The sequence below is a fragment of the Rhamphochromis longiceps genome, linkage group LG14, assembly GCF_057381845.1.
Source record: "Rhamphochromis longiceps isolate RC_006_pf linkage group LG14, R_longiceps_female_GT1.1, whole genome shotgun sequence".
NCBI lineage: Eukaryota > Metazoa > Chordata > Actinopteri > Cichliformes > Cichlidae > Rhamphochromis > Rhamphochromis longiceps.
In genome coordinates, this window is record NC_140570.1 from 13,616,933 (window position 1) to 13,634,559 (window position 17,627).

General features: G+C 41.9%; 1 protein-coding gene across 2 annotated transcripts in view; it reads right to left on the minus strand.

Moving 5' to 3' along the window:
* hip1 (huntingtin interacting protein 1) overlaps positions 1-17,627 on the minus strand; it is a 54,705-nt gene that overhangs the window by 19,199 nt on the left and 17,879 nt on the right. For both annotated transcript variants that reach the window (XM_085379462.1, XM_085379463.1), the window contains 10 exons: positions 11,680-11,743; positions 11,008-11,150; positions 10,847-10,903; positions 6,740-6,820; positions 5,992-6,068; positions 4,029-4,090; positions 2,816-2,956; positions 1,096-1,153; positions 832-907; positions 470-613 (listed from right to left, as the gene is read on the minus strand). In XM_085379462.1, coding sequence (XP_085235588.1) covers positions 470-613; positions 832-907; positions 1,096-1,153; positions 2,816-2,956; positions 4,029-4,090; positions 5,992-6,068; positions 6,740-6,820; positions 10,847-10,903; positions 11,008-11,150; positions 11,680-11,743 — 903 coding nt within the window. The remainder of the gene's footprint in view (positions 1-469; positions 614-831; positions 908-1,095; positions 1,154-2,815; positions 2,957-4,028; positions 4,091-5,991; positions 6,069-6,739; positions 6,821-10,846; positions 10,904-11,007; positions 11,151-11,679; positions 11,744-17,627) is intronic.

Consider the following 17,627-nt stretch of genomic DNA (forward strand, 5'->3'; position numbering starts at 1 on the left):
ACTGAACCGTACTTGGAGGTATTGTCAAGAGGAAGATGAGAAACACCAGAGCTAAAAATACTGACAAGCTGAAAGCTTCTGTCAAACCCTCAGTAACACTTCAGCAGTGCAACGAGCTGATCACGTCCATGTCATACCAATAATTTGCACCAAACTGTTTAAGGTTGGACCTTAAACAGTAAAACCTTTTTTTTTTTTTTTTTTTAAATTGATCTTATTAAATATTCCAATAAGCTGAGACACTGGATTTCATGTGCATCTGAAAAACAACATAATTAATACTATACAAACCAGATGTATACAGAGGAAATGCTTAGATAGACGACACATTTAAATATAAATCTATGCGATGCGGCAGAACAGCTCTACTGGATCCTATACGAGTTCACAGATGTTCCTAATAATTTGGCTGGACAAACAGATGGGCCAAATTTAAGAAGACAGCATCCAGAGCTGCTTATCTGGTTACCGGCAGTACGGGGACGTCCGTGTCCACCAGGTCGTCCGTTTCCACTACGTGCTCTGACTCCGGGGACGACGACTCGGCGGGGATCACGACCACGGGGCTGATGTGCTCCGACAGAGCAGATGCACGCAGGAAGTTTGGAGGGTTCTGCGACAATCAGAAAGGCACGAGGTTATTCTTTGTATAATGTCCTGGTTTCGTCAGGTTCATCACAGTGGAATCTATTTGCCTACATTTTCATGAAAGCGTGACATCACATTTCATTTTCAGTTGTGAAAAACGATGGGATTCAACAACAAAGATAAAAGCTTTGAACTGAAACTTTTACACGTTTAGGTGTGGTTTAAATGTGCGTAAGTCCTCACCTCAGGCAACTGTGGGATTTGAATCAGCCTCTTAAAATACTGCAGGTTACTGGAGCGATAAAACAGACTCTTTAGCCTGAAAGCAAAAAGGGGAGAGATATAAAAATGAAAAAGAGGAAACGGGAAAACCTCACTGAGAAAAGCAGACAGAGCAAAAAGGTCTGACACTAAAAATTCATTCAGCACGGTAACAAGAGCTCAGAGAAACTGTGACCAACTCTGTGTGTGTGTGTGTGTGTGAGACACTGAAAGTGAACTTCATACTTCTTGAACTGTTCCTGGAAGCGATCTCTGTGGCCCTGGAGAGTGTCAGCTGGAAGGCCTGCGTGCACACAAAGACAAGTGGCCAGGAATTACTTACAGACAGGTAGATCAGGATACTTTAAAACATGTCTGACTGCATACACATACGGGGGGATTTGATTAAGAATACTTCAGAACTGCAAATTTCCACATCTACCTTTCCAGAGAGTAAGAAAAAGGCTTTTTGAAACTGAGCTGCTGGTTAATTTTTTTTTCCCAGTGAGGCTTTGAAAATTTTCATGAGCCCGAGGGGTTCTGAGGAATCCATCAATTCAGAGAGGAGAAACGCATCTCTCAATCTTTGAAGATAACTGTCAGAGATTTTAAGTATGCACACATCTGAGGAATATTAAGAGCCAAAGGTAAGGCTAGAAATCCTACAGCTAAACCCAGTGCAGTTCAGGAGACACAGGGCTTCATCAGCTTGTACTTAAGTGGTGCTTACGAGTGAGACCTTGAATACAAGCCCATACTACAGTATTTATTCGTCTGTGATTTTACTATTGTAGGCAAAATGATGATGTCAAATATTTGAGGTATAGTAATGTTCAAAAGTGTCGAGCCGCCCCACATTTCTTTATACTTTTCTTGGAAAAGGTGCAGTGACTTATTGAAGCGGGCAAACAAAACTGCATTGGGAGTGTGTTTGGGATGATTATCATGCTGAAAGTTGAAAGTGATGCCAGTAGACGGATCAACTGAAGGTCCAGATGCATCACTCAGGTCCTGTGTCAGGTCTTTTTCCTATTTCTTAAAGATGTGACTTTCAGATGCTGTTTATCTGCTGTAGATAGTTTTTTTAGTCTTTCCCTTTCTTCTTTTGTCCTGCATCTGTTCAGTTTCCTCAAATTTGTTTAAGGACACATTGCACACCACGCTGAGATATGCCAAGTTTCAGACTAATAGCTTTTTGAGAATTGCCTTGTTGGTGCAAAAATGCTATTTTGTGGAAATTGTTACCAGCAGTCTGTCACAAAAATGTTTACAAAGTGTGTAAAGACATTGGGTCTTTGTTAGGTTGTCTGTTACGTGTAGACACAACACTGGTCCATCCACTGATCATTCGACTGCACTTGAATGAGTCACAAGTTAGTGTTAAATGGCTTAAGCACATCTGTGCTTTAGACAGATGTGATGGCAATGACTACTATTTACCTTTAGCAACAAATTACAGAAGCATTAAAAAAAAATGGCAGTTTTGTTCATCACTAGCTGCAGACCTAATGTTGCTGTTGTGTTTGTTGACCAGTTTTGAACATTAAAAACAATTAACATTAAAATAAAAATACAATTATGATTGAAACTGGTCAACAAACACAGTGAGACTAAGTCTTAACCACATCTGATTAAGCCGAGGATTTGCTCTCATAAGCTAAGGTCAGAAAACCATAAACAACATATAGGATTAAAAAAAAAAAAAGTTTCAGAGTAAGGCCCGTGTTTATTTTCCTGCACAATCTCAACTAATAAAAAAATGGAAATAATCAGTTATCACCATGGACGAAATCCTACTTTAGCTAGACATCAATAAATGCAAATCGGCCCAGTCTAACAAGGGATTCCAGTCACTTCAGTGATATTCAAAAACTGCACAATATTAGTAACGACAACACTGAGCACCGCTGCAGTTATTGAGCCTGCAGCCGTGTGTGTGCTCGACCAGCAGGGGTGTGTGACTCACATGAGTGCAGCTTAAACAGCAGCTTGACGGTGTAGTCATACAGGTGGCTGCAGTCGAGGATAACCTGGATGAGGGGGGCCAGACGACACTGACCCGCCGCCGTCACAGAGACCGACCGAGACATGTCTAGAGAGCTGAACACTGTGAGGAGAGAGACGGTCAATAAATGCAGACCCAAAAATCAATGCACACACATACACACATGAGCATTAGTAATTATTGCAAACAGTGGGAGACTCATCGATCATACATGTTTCATGACTCAATCAACTCGTGCTCTTCATTTTACTGCTTCTGCCACAATTAACTAATAAAGTGTCTGAGAGCAGCACACGGCTCACTCTTGCTGCACTTAAAGGTTTTAAGTCACGCAGAGAGAGAGAGCAGCAACCTGAACACTAACAGGATTGTGTGACTCGCTGTCATTACGCCCCCCTCTTTCATTTCCCTGCTGCCCTGCTCACACTATCCCCAAAGTCAGCCGCTGAGAGCCTATGTGTAAAGCTGAGGTGTGGTTTCCTGCTTAGTCACAGCGTGCACACACACACACGCACCTAGATGTCTGGCCTCTTCACCCCCAGATGACGTGATGCTTTTTAGAGAACAGACCACATGAGGAAGCTGACGACAGCATAAGAGATTTGGGTGCAACCTCGATTTTTGATTTGTCAAAACACGACATGTGATCGCCAATGTAACGAAGAGATATGATTTAGGCTTGGGAGCAATATTAGGAGTGAAGTTGGGGACGAGGGTTTGATAACATCACCAGGATGTTGAATGAAAGCCATGATAAATAGATACCAGAATGTAATTTCCTCCTGATCATTCATAAATGGAGGCACGCAGCCTTCCTGGCATTTCTTCTGAGCTCCTGGTCACATCCCAGCGCTCTATTTTTAGCTCGACCCACACTTCAAGAGACATTAACCTGGGATGACTCACCCAGACAACAAGGGGGGCTAAAATATAACATGAATCCACAAACAGCCTGGCAGTAAACTGAAACAGAAGAGGTGGAGCTCTGACGTGACATATATATATATATCATGACATCATCTTTATTTCTGCGCACCATTGTGCAGAGACCTCCGATCCGTCAGACTGCGTATTCCTGTCTGTGAAAGTGTGAACTTGGATGCATTCATCTGTGGGTGTGTGAATGTTAATGCGCACGGTTTCAGATAAGCACAGTCAGACCAGAATAACTTACCACCCAGGAAGAGGTTGAGCTCACACTCCAGGTAGTCAAACATCTCTACGGTCAGCTGGAAGCTACAGGACAGGAGAGAGACACGCAGAGCTCATTTAAATAGAAATGCTAAACTTAAATAAATAAACACTCTGAAAACACATCAGATCTCATGCTGGATGTCTACACCGATATGGACTGGATAATCTGTTAGCAACACAAGGATGCCACATCATTAGATGGAAACAAAAAACATTATGCCACAGGGATTTTATCGAAATGTCATTGTAGAAACTCATAACGGTGCTCGTTAGTTTGCTTGTTTGCATGCCTGACAATGTTGAGGCTCATAAAGATGATGGATGGCAGAGGTCTCCTCTCAAATCTGGACCAGGGCATCACTGAGCTCCTGGCCAGTTTCATGTGCAACCTGGTGGCATTGAAACATAACGTCCCCGAGGGTTTCTATTGGATTTAGGTCAGGCAACCATGAGGGGCAGCCAATGGCATCAGTTCTAACATACTCAAGGAGATGCCTGTATACTCTCACCACATGACGCCGGGCATTGCCATGTACCAGGAGGAACCCAGGACCCACTGCACCAGCGTAGGGCCTGACAATGGATCCAAGGTTTACTGATACCCAATGGCGGTGTTGTTGTCATGGATACACCTCCTCAGGCTATCACTAACAACACAGTCATGCTGAATGACGTTACAGGCATCATAATGTTCTCCACGGCTTCTAAAGACCCTTTCATGTCTGTCACATGTGCTCAAAGCAAACCTGCCAATTCTGGTATTCTATGTCAAATTCCAATTGGACTCCACGGTGCTGGCAGTGAGTACAGGACCCTCTATAAGTCCTGATTGTTTGGTCAGAGACATTCACACCAGTGATCTGCTGGGGGTCATTTTCTAGCTCCGGCAGTGCTCATCAGGATCTTCATCGAACAAAGGAGCAGATACAGATACAGGTCCTGTTGATGAGTTAAGGACTTTCTACGGCTCAGTCAAGTTCTCCTAGAGTAACTTTCTCATGGAATCTCCTCGAAACAGCAAAACCCAAAACAAAACAAAAAGCCCAGAAAGGAATAGTTATGGGCAAACTATCCTAAATGAAGTGTTTGACAGCTCTTTCATGTCTTCCTTTTGCCCGTGTTAATTCGATCCATGTGGCTCGCAAAAACGAATAAAAGACAACTGAAACCTCTCCGCGTCCGTGAGATGGCTCTGACACTGATATACACGCCTCAGATTACAACATCGATGGCAAATCTAACAAATGGGTACAGAGCACTTGTAACATTAGATTTCTTTTAACCTACAGACGAGTGTTTTCCTTCTTTTACACACTTCTTTCCATTTCTTCTGATTTTCCACAAACTTTTGCTCTTTTTTTGGGAGAAAATATCAAACAAAAACATGTCTGGTTTATTACTATCAAAGCATTAAAGAAGCAGATACCGATCCAGGACTGTTGGCTTACGTGACCATCTCTTTCCGGATCGGGAGCATATCCAGGCACTTCCTTAGCCACCATTTATTCCTAATATGTCTCCTATTGAACATCAAAATGTTCATCAAAGGCCAGCCACAACCAGTAACCACTGCACAGCTGCAGCCTGCACTCATCCAGGAATGCAGAGCAATCTCTCAACAACAGATCCGGACACTTGTGCAGTCCATGCACAGATGGGAGACTGCTTGCATCATACTGAGTGGAGGCTATACCTCAAATGAAACATCTTCTGTAAACGTGTTAAAGTGTTAGTATGTGTCAAAGTAAAGAACAAGCCTTTTGGTTATCCCCATGAACAGCCACATATTATCCGTGTGCGACTGTCCAGTAACAACTGAAGGATTTTGCATTTCACACTTTTGCTCCACAAAGCTGAGAAAAAGGCAACGCTGCCAGCACAGCGGTCCTGTCTGCCAAACAAAAACAATACGAGCAGCCGAAGCAGCGACTCGCCACACTCACAAGTTGTTGACGTCGTTCTCTCCCGCCTCGTCGAGCTGTCGGTTTGACATCTGAAGGTTTCCTGGAAAACGAGGGTTCTGAAAGACAAAGCAATGTAAAAGTCCTGATTACGGTTATATACCAGACCAATCTGATGGTTGTAAAAAGCAATGTGCTATTTAAATTAAGATTCATTAATTAGTCTGAGTACTGTGAGTCAAATAAGTTGTACGAGCGGTTGGAGATGAGGGAAGGGAGACCGGACAAAAGATACAAATGACAAGGCTTTACTTTGAAACACCCCGTGAGTATTTCACACTATTTTGTACTTTCACCCTACTACTTTTACTCGATTACTCCATTTAAAAACATGTAGTGAAATAGCAATGTCAATCTACGCGTAGTGATCCATTTTTAATAGAAACAACTGATTAGAGCAATTGTTAGTAATACTGAATTAATATGCATACTAGCAGGCATGCATCATATGCATGTTTGCCACTTTCCAGGTGAAAATCCTCAACCTTGGCAAAAAACACCCAGACCTTCTGGGACAGCACCGGCACTGTATTCTGGTCCCTCCTTAACTCTACTCAGATGTCTCATAAAAAGCTACACTACAGATTCTTGGGAGGCCATTAGTGTAAAAGCTGGAATTTTCTCTGAAGCCACCCGCAGAGACCTGCTGGCACTAAAAGGAGAGTCTGAGACAAAGATAATGAGAGACGAGGGAGAGTGGTGATGGGTTTTATAGGTCAGGCCAACTCACTTTGATGTGAAACTCCATTTTGGTGATGAGCAGTTTGAGGTAGATGCTGCACAGCTTCCCGTAGCCTTCACTCAGGTGACCCTGATGTAGAAAGACAGAAGAGGAAGTGAAGAAATCCAAGGAAACAAAGGAGAAACAGTTTCCCCATGTCCTTCCTTCTAAAGGTCACAGGGACACCGTGACCTTTAGAAGGTCTCACAGTGTACGGGTGAATGCAAAAACCCAGTTGACAATATCTCTAGCCTGTGAGTGAGGGTGGTAATGACATAACAGGAAAGAAAGAGGCCACAACCTTTGTCCCACTGACCACGCTTCCTGTATCCTCCTTCCTACTGACATCAGCAAAACCGAGTTAGTGTAATAAGGAATATCTTAGACCTCCACCCCAGTCGCTGTTGCTCAATTAATCACTTAGGAGTGTCTCTTGAGATTTTTGTGGCTAAATGTATTGCAGTTGACACGCTTGCATTTCATCAGAGTCACCGGCATCAATATAATGAAGAGAAATCTGCTCACTTCTATCAGTGGTTCCCAGCATTTTCCATCCATGCCCCATTCAGATGGACAACACTGCTTCATCAACACTATAGTACATATATCTGTATATGTTATTTGGGTGTACATTCAGGATTATTTAGCCTAATGTTTAAGCTGTTATGTTCCGTTAACAAGAATTTTAGCTAACAGTTTATTCACACTTTTTTTTGGCTTCCACTTTCATCTATTTATTTATTTAATCTATTCATTTATATATTTGTTTTATGTATATATTTGTTCAAGTTGGATAGCAACTTGAACAGCTCTTGTAACTTGTTAGCTCACTATAACTGTTAGCTAGCTATGACAATTGCCAGATTTTAATGTAATACTTAGCTATTTATGTCATTTTAGCTGTTAACCCCCCCCCCCCCCACACACACACACACACACGCAAGTGAAAACTGTGAGTTATTCCTGAGTCGAAACTTGGTATGCAACTTGCTAACCTGCTAACATAAAAATGTGAGTTGCTGAAGGTAAAATAGTTTTTCTTTACGGATGGAAACAGGCTTTAATCATTTATCCATTATGTTTAGCTGACTATTTCATTTGTTTATTTATACAATTAGGTAATCGTTTAAATTGCTTGTTAAAACTTCTGTTTTTTTTCTAAAAACATTTCTTTAGCTCTCTCAGTTATTGAGCCATACCGTTAGCTAGCTAAGATAAATTTCCAACTTTCAGTCTAGTTAAGTTTAGTTACCTACTTCAACTATTAACCAATTAGGTTGCGCTAACAATGTAATGTATGCATACAGTTAATCATTTTTACTGCCCATCTAAACCTTTATGTTTATTATCTACATAATTTAACTCATGAGGCATATAGTTAGCTAGCTATGACAATTTACAACTTTTAATGTAATACTTAGCTATTTATATCATTTCAGGTGTTAACTGTGTAAGTTTGTTTCTGCCACTGAATAATAATTTAACTGTTGAGGCACACAGTTAGCTAGCTATGACAATTTTCCACTTTTAATTCATTACTTATCAACTTATCTTAATAAAATAATCTCTGCATTTATAATGTCAGGAAACAATTTTCATCCATGCTTTTCTAACCAGTCAGATATTTCTTGTCCATTTTAATCACTTGTGTTTTCTTTCGGTTGTTATTGGTTAACTAAAGGCGCAGTAACACTAACAGTGGTGCTCAAACCTATTCAGGTCAACTAAATTATTTATTCTTTTAATGCATCTCTGGCTTCCTACAAGATACCTGGAGAGGGAAGTCAGTGGGGTGGATAAATGCAAATATTATCAAATGACATTATTGTTTTTTAACTACACCACCAAGACTAAACGCATGTCAGCACAAATCCCCCAAACCAGAACGACACCAGCCTCGGTGACATTACTGTTTCATGAGGGTGGTAGATGATGCAACATGAGCTCATGTGGCTTTTGTCCATTATGTCTGTCACTACACCCTGGCAGCAGGCTACCAACAAATGATGATGAATATAATCTGCTATGATCACCACAGCAAAGAGGACAGTTGGCAGCCGTACTCTGATAATGAACAAAATCCAAGTAAATCAGCAAAAATTGCACCTGTATATGTTAAACTCCTAGAAAGATCATTTTAATGAGTCAACACCCACCTGGACAGCCTGTTAATGCCTTTTTAGTGAGTGCCTTCACCTGGCCTGAGGTTCGCTACACAAGTTTATTCCATGTGAACTTAATCTGGTGCTTAATCTGACATCTCGTAAAAATAGCCTGAGCACTATATGTCTAATAACTCTGCCGCCTGTTTATTTACTGCTGCGTTATTGTTTCTGTGGCTTTCTTGGTCTCTCAACATGCTTTTAAAAAGAAAATAATCTACTCTGAAAGCAGTCTGAATCTGCTGTAATTCAGGAAGTAAAGCGAAAAAGCTACTGCCTCCGTAAATTAATTGACAGAATTTGTTTTGTTCATTTACCGAGCGCCTCTACAGTACTATGCACTTCTGCACACACAACTGCGATGCCAGAATAAAGGGCATAATAATACACAGTGTTTCGTGTCTTCACATAACAAATGCAGTGGTCCCACAAGCCACTGCCAAGCTGCACGATAATGCCAAGCTGTCAGAAAATCATGCAATCACAGAATGATTTATAACATTAATTACTGTAACTAGAATTTAATGACACTTAAAGGCAATAACAATAAGGCATCCTTCATATAGCTGCAAAAGACAGTTTGGTTGTACAAAACTGGTTCAGTAAAGATAGATCACATCTCTTATGACGACAGCTGTAAATATTACTGGAGAGTAGCATTGCTGGTCACCACAGCAGATAGCTCGGCATATTTGATTTGGCAGATTTCTAAACTGGATGCCCTTCCTAACAAAACCTCAGAGTGATGTGTGTCTCCACCCGGTATCTTTCACATGCTAGGCATATGTGTAACCACTACACTATGGAGCCACTGTAAATACAGGAGTAACACCCCAGGCTATACTGACTAGTTTAAATGGTCACATTTTAGTAATGAGTATGTTTCATTCGTATCATGTTTTATTCAATTCCTTTTTAGTGTTACAATAAAGTAAGGACTAAAGAAGATTACCGTATTTTTTGGACCATAAGGTGCATTAAGCGAAACAAAAGAGTCAGAGAAGTCAAACTTTACTCAACTCATTCTTCTTGCTTCCTCCACTTCTGTACCATTGATTCATTAATGTTGAATTCTCTCGCAGCTGCTCTATTACCGTGTTGTCGCAGTATATTAATGACTAACCTCGTATTGTGGATGGATTATCTCAGTTGTTCTGACTGAAGTTTGGTCCCTTTACAGCATCCTGCCAAGCGATTGGATTTATCCTTAACCATCAGGAACCCTCACGTTAACTTTTATCCAGTGGAAAAAAGTTGGCGTTCATCCTCCAGCTTCACTGTGTTTATGTTATGCTAACATAGCTGTGTCGCTAGCGCTCACGTAGCACATCATTATATACCAGCTAGCCCAACTTCAGTAACCCTACAAACATCACTGCTGTTTAGTTTTCTGTCTTCATTTATGTTGGAAGTGATAGCAGAGCTGTACGTTTTAATTTGTTCAGACATCTCTCAGTCAGAACATGCTATATCATGTTTAGGTGGAAATTAACGAGCTAACTTCCTGCTAACTTCTAAATCTGTTAAATTTAATAAATTCTGTTTTCATGGATGCCTGGATGTTAAACTTAATTGTTACACCTTGTAAAGCAGCAACGCTGATCATTTTATTAAAGATGAAATAATTTAGACAGTTTTTGACTCTCAGTGATGCTGCAGTGTTCGTTTGACTTTGGGGCCTAATGGGGACGGAGTTTTGGACCCAGATTACTCCACAAGGCTCCTGACTACGGCAGCCGTTCTAAAACATTTTTTGTCAGATTTTTCTAATGCCGTGTATCACATAAAATCGTATCGAGGTCAGTAAGCACAGCCAGAATTCATACATAAGACAAACTGGATTATAAGGCACACTGTCAATTTTTGAGAAAATTAAAAGATTTTAAGTGTGCCCTGTAGTGTGGAAAATGCAGTAAATGAGACTTATGACTGTGTGAGATGACATAATCCTTACCCACATCCTGCTCATATCAGTTAAATCAGCCTTGTTCCTCATGGAGTCCTTTATCACCTGAAGAATCAACAATGGAAACAAAGAGAGGGGAAACATCCTTAACATTGAGTATCAGAACACAGTTACAATAAGAGGGAGACAAAGTTTTCGTGTTTACGTACGTTCGGATGCCCGTCCCGCAGCAGCTTGTGGAAGACATGGCAGAACTTCCAGCAGAGCACGGCGTTGCTGGAGAGAGGAAGCCGGTTGACTGCCGCCCAGAAGGTGTGGGCACCTTTCTCATGATGGGTCCCCAAGATGCAGGGTGAGAGCGGCAGTCAAGGATCACAGGCTTACAGTGTTTGTGTAGCCTGGCGGAGCCTAAGTATTTACCAATCTCAATACAGAAAACTCTTATTTTAACATTTGTTGCATCTCCTTTGTGTGTGAATTTTTTTTAATGATCTCTTTTCTGATGTTTGAGGCCTTTGCTTAGCTCCGTCTCTGTGCAGGATGTTAGATGTTAGCAGTTTGGTGCTTTTTAGTCTGTCTGATAAAACAGAAATATGTCCGTCTAGCCTTCCATTTGGTTTTACACATGACTAAATTAGCTGTGCAGCAGGGCCATGTGCAGACGACGGGGTTACACAAAATTAGCTGTTTTGCACCAACACAGCCCTCCAGCTACGGAAGGATGATTTTGCACACACAACAAAGTCAAAACAAATGCTCTTCCTCTCCTCAAACACTCAAACAAACACACACACACACACACACACACACACACACACACACACACACACACACACACACACACACACACACACACACACACACACACAATGTTAGGATATTCCTGGCATGCTTCTCTTTGACAGCGACCTCCTGTGTGTTGATGGCCTTGTTGATGCTGACAGCCTGTGAAGAGGAGTAAAGAAAGGGCAGAAGAGAAGAGGGGAGAGAAGCAGAGGAAATAAATCAGCCCACAGCTTTTTTACTCACAGCAAAAAAAACAAGTCAAGTTTTTCATTTTAAAACTTGACATCCTTCCACCTTTCAGAAAGTTGCCTTTTCCCTTTTCTAACCACCTGGGGAATGAGAGGCAGCCCAGGTTTTTTTTATAACGCGCTGATTGACCCATTTTCTGCAGAGTTGGTATTCAAGGCAGCAGCTGAGAGGCCTCCTCTCTGCTGCTGAGGAGGATCTACAGCCTCGAAAGAGACGCGTGTGCTGCCAAATCTCAGCATGGAGTGCAGTCGGCAAGTTAAATTACAGACATGTGACAGAGCATGTAAGAAGGGCCGAAACGGCGCAGGTGCTTTTTTTTTTTTTTTTTTTTAAATTCTCCTGCGTGTTTGTGTTAATTCACAGGATTAGATGTCATCATATATACAAACAAAGCAGGAAACAGTTGCAACATCTGCAGAGGATAGAGGCCGGACAGAAAACCACCACGGACTACTCTTCAGCAAACATAGTTAACATTAAGACTGTAACCAGACAGATTTAATGAGACGGCACCAGCAACCAGACACGTGCGGATAAGCAGGGGAGCATCTGTCTGTGCTATGACATCTACTGTACTGAGGAATGTTGGCCAGACTGAACCTGAAGCTCCTCCAACTTCAGCTCAAATTTTAAGAATCATCAGAGATGAATTACAGAACCACCAGAACACACTGGAATGACTTTTCACTTCTGCTCTAACCCAGTGTGACACAGTCACAAGGCTGAAAATGCTGCCACCGGTAGCTTGGATGGTGTTAGTTTGGCAGTTTTTGTGGGGATTTCTGGTTGTGCTATGGCACGCTATTAGCTTTCAGCAGGTACTATGGACACTCCCTCTCATTCTTAAACTACCCTTTAGATAAAAGCTCATGGTTCAGGCCATCATTTAGATATGCTGCTGTGGGCCCCCCCCCCCCCCCCATTTTCCATGCATTTCTTTGCTACAGCCAATTACTTTTTGTTCTCTCTCTCTCGCTGTGGCCTACCTTTGTGCAGGCTCTACATGTTTCAGGTCTGCACTTCCTGGCCCACCAAAGTGGCGAGTATACCTTCTTAGCTGAGGCAGAAGCCACCAATCCCGAGTGTGGCTTAGTTTGGGGTTTCGTTTCAGTTGAAAGGGAGTCGTTTCTCTCAACTGTAACTTTCTATACAGGATATTTTTGGGTTTCTTTCTTTGTAACATAGGAAGGTGAAAATGAGGCATACTAAACATGCTCTAAGATAACTTATATTACGAACTAGTACAAAATTAATAAAGTGCTATTCAAAGAAAAGCATTAAAAACACAACCACTATTTAATAAAACAAAGCCTGGGTGTCCAGCAATGCTTGCAGATTGTGAGGCTGGACTTTGCACAGCATAGCTTAAAAGCTAATGGTACCATGCTAACATGCAAATAATAAATAAGATGAAAAATTCCTCATTTATCCCATATTTGTAAAATTATTTTGTTACAGCCATCAACCGTAATAACATCAACAGCAGTAGTAGTAACTCCTCACACACAATCAGGGGCTCACCAACCAAACCTCATCTATATCAGGTATTGTGACCTCATTGTGTTGCCTAACAACAGCCTACCAATGGGCTAGAATGGCCATTGTCACATTTCCGCACCTGCATCCTTTTAATTTCAACACAATACACATTTGATTTACAGGCACCAAAGTTAAATCAGCCGTTTTATTATATTATAAAGTCATCACATGTCTTAGCAACCACCTAACAACAGACTAAAACTAAACACCCTGGTTCTTACTTGACCGCGCAAAGTGCTTTATACAACATGCCTCATTGACCCATCCATATGCGCACTTAACAACACATCGGAGAGCAACTTTGGGGTTCAGTACCTTGCTCAAGGACACTTTGGCATGCACTCTGGAGCAGCCGGGGATAGAAAGACCAAACTTCTCAGTAGTCAATCTAATTTGCATTAGACCTTCTTTACCTCCTGAGCTACAGCCACGCCAAATAAGTGCAGTAGCTTGAGTAATAGTAATAAAAAATTAAATAAACAGGGATAATAATTGATCTCTGTGCCAGACAGATATATTGCGTTACACAGACTGAAAGCACGAGGTATAAAACATTTCCTACATCCAGCCTCGTTTGTTTTCATCGTTTTAGTTTTATTTGTTAGCAGGAAAACACTTGCTCATTGAAAATGAAGTTTACAGTTTGAGTCTGAGTGGAAAGCAATTCGTTTTGTAGGCGCCTGGTCAGAAACCAGAATGTTGAAATGATCCAGAAATGAAAAACAGGAACTGAAATGATCACCCAGCGATGGCGCCAGAAGAAAAGCTAAAACAGAGTTTATAGCACCAATGATTAAAGCGATGAGGCAGAATTAGACATCTCATTCTTTCATATCCTCTATGCTAAATTTCCCAATTTCCCACAATGCAATATGACCTCAACGTTACACACTGGCTAATTTCGTCATCATTCGACTGCCTGACGCATCAGCAGGTCTTTTTTTTTTTTTTTTTTAACTCTACCCCTCGCCAGTGCTGATCTACGAAACATAACCTGACTCATAACCGGTTTTGTGCAATCAAGTTCACTATTAAAATATCTTCACGTATTTGGTGGCGCCTTCTGCGATGTGGAAACTGGCCAGTGGACTTCCTCTTTGACTCAGCCTGTGGAGATCACCGATATGCGGACATTTTATGATAAACCATTTAACACCTGCTGAGAAATTTCCGTACACATTTTACTTATGATGAGAAAAACAAATAAACATCAGAGATCGCTGCATTTATTTGGATTCATCCTCTGAGGAATATCTGAACGGTCCAATAGGTCGTTTATTAATCAGAAGGTCAGCGGTTTCATCCCTGGCTTCCCTTCGTCTGCATGTAGAAGTACCCTTGGGGAAGATACTCATTTGTCGCCTGGAGTAGTAAGAAAGTACCTTGAGGGCTCAAACTGTGTAGGAAAGATATATTTGTGGCCCATTTACATTTGGACTGACAGAAATTTGCATCCATAGATACGTGCATGAAAAGTTCAAAAGCCTTCTAGCTGTTGTGTGAAAGTTTTCACGATGCTTTTAGGTTATGTCAGCTGGCAGCCGACCAAGAAAAACCCGCAAGTACAAATAAATATAAATCTTCTAGAACCCACATCGCTTCAGAGTTTTTCAGATAGTTTCTGTGAAGGCGAGGTGACGTGAAGCAGCATCTGGCTGACATTAAACACGAGGGGAAAACAAAACCGGGAAAAGTTCTACATCCAAACAGCTGACTCAAACGGAGCCCGAAATGCCGGTCTTCCGCACACACGACCAAACAGGGCAGCGTATCCTGCCGCTATCATTTGCAGGGTGTCTCCAGCAGAGAGCGAGGAGAGCGATGGGGATGGGGTCAGCAGAGGACGGGAGGCCTGTTTCATAATCTCACTTCCCACAGATGTTCGGAGTGCGCTCCTCCTCTTCCAGTATGTGAGCTGCCGGGACTGGAAGTTTACTGCGAGGAATCGGAAGAGGAGGAGGAGGAGGAGTGGGGTAGAAGGAGGTTGGAATGGGGAAGGGAAAGGAGAGATGAAAGGAGGAATGATCTGGGAGCAGGGATTTCTGTCAGTCTCTTTAGGAAAATTTTAAGATCTTCTCTGTGTCGAGCTGACCTCGGTGAATGAAAGGCTCCATATCTTCTTAGTCTGTCTCTGTGTGATCTTGCAGATACACCACATGTTGATGTTCGAGTTATCTTCTATTGCACAATGTTCTGACAGCATCCTGTGACTGAGCTTGACAGATAACTAGACTATAAATATTCTAGGTTTACAGCGAGTTTTATTTAGCTTTGGAAAGACAACCTGGGTGTGTGCACCTCGATCTACTTCAGATTTCCACAACGCTACCTGGTGTCGCAGACTGCTGAGAAAAAAAATGCCCGAGAGAGCCCATCTAGAAAGTATTTTCCTTCTAGCCACAATCCTGAAACAGATGACGTTTGGATCGGAGAAGAAGAATGTGGGTCTGGCTTGTCAAAACAACGGCAGACAATAGACCGCCACCTCCACACGCGCCATCACTCTGAGTGACATATCAGCAGCAGCGAAAGCAAGCAAGCAGGCAGGCAAACACAAGTTTACTGTTGAGAAAAATCTAATTTATGAGTTTGGTTCAGTCACAGGAGTGATTCAGTGATCATGAGAAGATGAGGAGGAATTCAGGAGCTGGTTGCTGTTTGCACAGCATCCGCCCCTCCGCGCTCAGGTCGTAGTCCTGTCGATGGTGAACAGCCGGCGCTATGAATCATAAAGGTGAGAAGAGACAGACGTGGATAACAGAAAGTGCGCTTATACTTTGGTGCAGTATGGGTGGGGACTCTTTATTAAAAGGAAAAGCCGTAAAACTTACAGCAAGAAAAGTTCAAAATCTATCCACTCTAAAGTTGTCCAGTGGGCCGGGTAGGAGCCTTTACTGAGCCGATTTAGGACCCAGGGCCTTATGTTTGACACCCCTAGCGTGACCTGGGGAGAGCAGGCACGTGGCGGGACACATGACGGCCACCGGCTAGTTGTTTCTATGTAGGCACAAAGTATAACAACCTGACGCCGCACGCTTTCTTGTTTTTTAAAAGGTTAAAGGTCGGCGCCGGATGTTTGCATCCTGACACGCACCGCTGGATATGATCTAGAAAAGCGTACGCGTGAAAACAGCCTGTGTCTGCTGATAGAGTCCACAAAAGGAAGGCCAGTGAGTTATGATCAGTCATGTGCTTTAAAAAAAAAGAAAAAAAAAAAGAAGTTAGACTTCCTGTTTACAAATAAACCAGAAGGTCTGACGACAGGATCTGGAAATTTATGGGAACTTTATGATTACTGGAATACTTTTCTTTGTTTTGTTTTTTGTTAAACAACCCTGAAGATTCTGTTCATGCACAAAAGGAAGAAAGAAAAAAAAAAGACCCCATGCAGCTGCGAAACCCTGATTTCTTGCACCACCTGAGGCTGATACAGAGAATGGTTGTAGAAAGGCTTTCAGTGATGCAACACATTCAAAAAGCTATTTCTTCTCCAGAAACATTGAGGCTGTGTAGACTGATGCACCTGTGAGTATTTGGAATTAAACAGACTGAATTTGAAGCTTCGCGTGTGGAGGCTGGAACATGAAATGTGGCCAATGGCAACACAAAAAGCCTCAAATTAAGATAATATTGTCACTCCTTTTCAGGAGTTATGAACATATAGCGCTGTATTTATTTACACTTAAGAGTTTGAATACAATCTATACACACTTCTTGTGTTTTGCACCTTTTTCCTTCTTTTAAACACGATCCATATTTCTAAACATTGTATTCAAAGTGTAGGTTAACACTGAAACACCATGTCTACACTTAAGCCACATCTGCTTTACATTTTACTGATGAGGGAAGTGACTTTTGTGGCATTTCCTGTCATGGTCACTGGCTGCTAATTTGTCACAAGCACTAAAATTGTGACACTCGTGTTGTGATCTGCATGTGAGCTAACACAGCCTTCAGGGATTGAAGCTGTAAGTTTTAACATCGACAATTTGCTTTGCTTCTCCTTTTCTTTCCATCACACAAGAATAAAAAAGAAGAAGAAAAAAATCAAGGGATGATTGAGTAAACGCCAGTGCAACTGGTTCCCACATGAGGATGACCCAATTAGCCCACAGTGAGACTTTGTACTTTGTGTTAGGGTTGAATGGGAGTGCCAGCTGCCTAGATCTCCTGGCATTGGCTGAGGCGGCTTGCCGGCATCAATAAATCAGTGGCCTATTAGCCCCTCGCAGTGCAGCCACTCGGACTGGCTGAC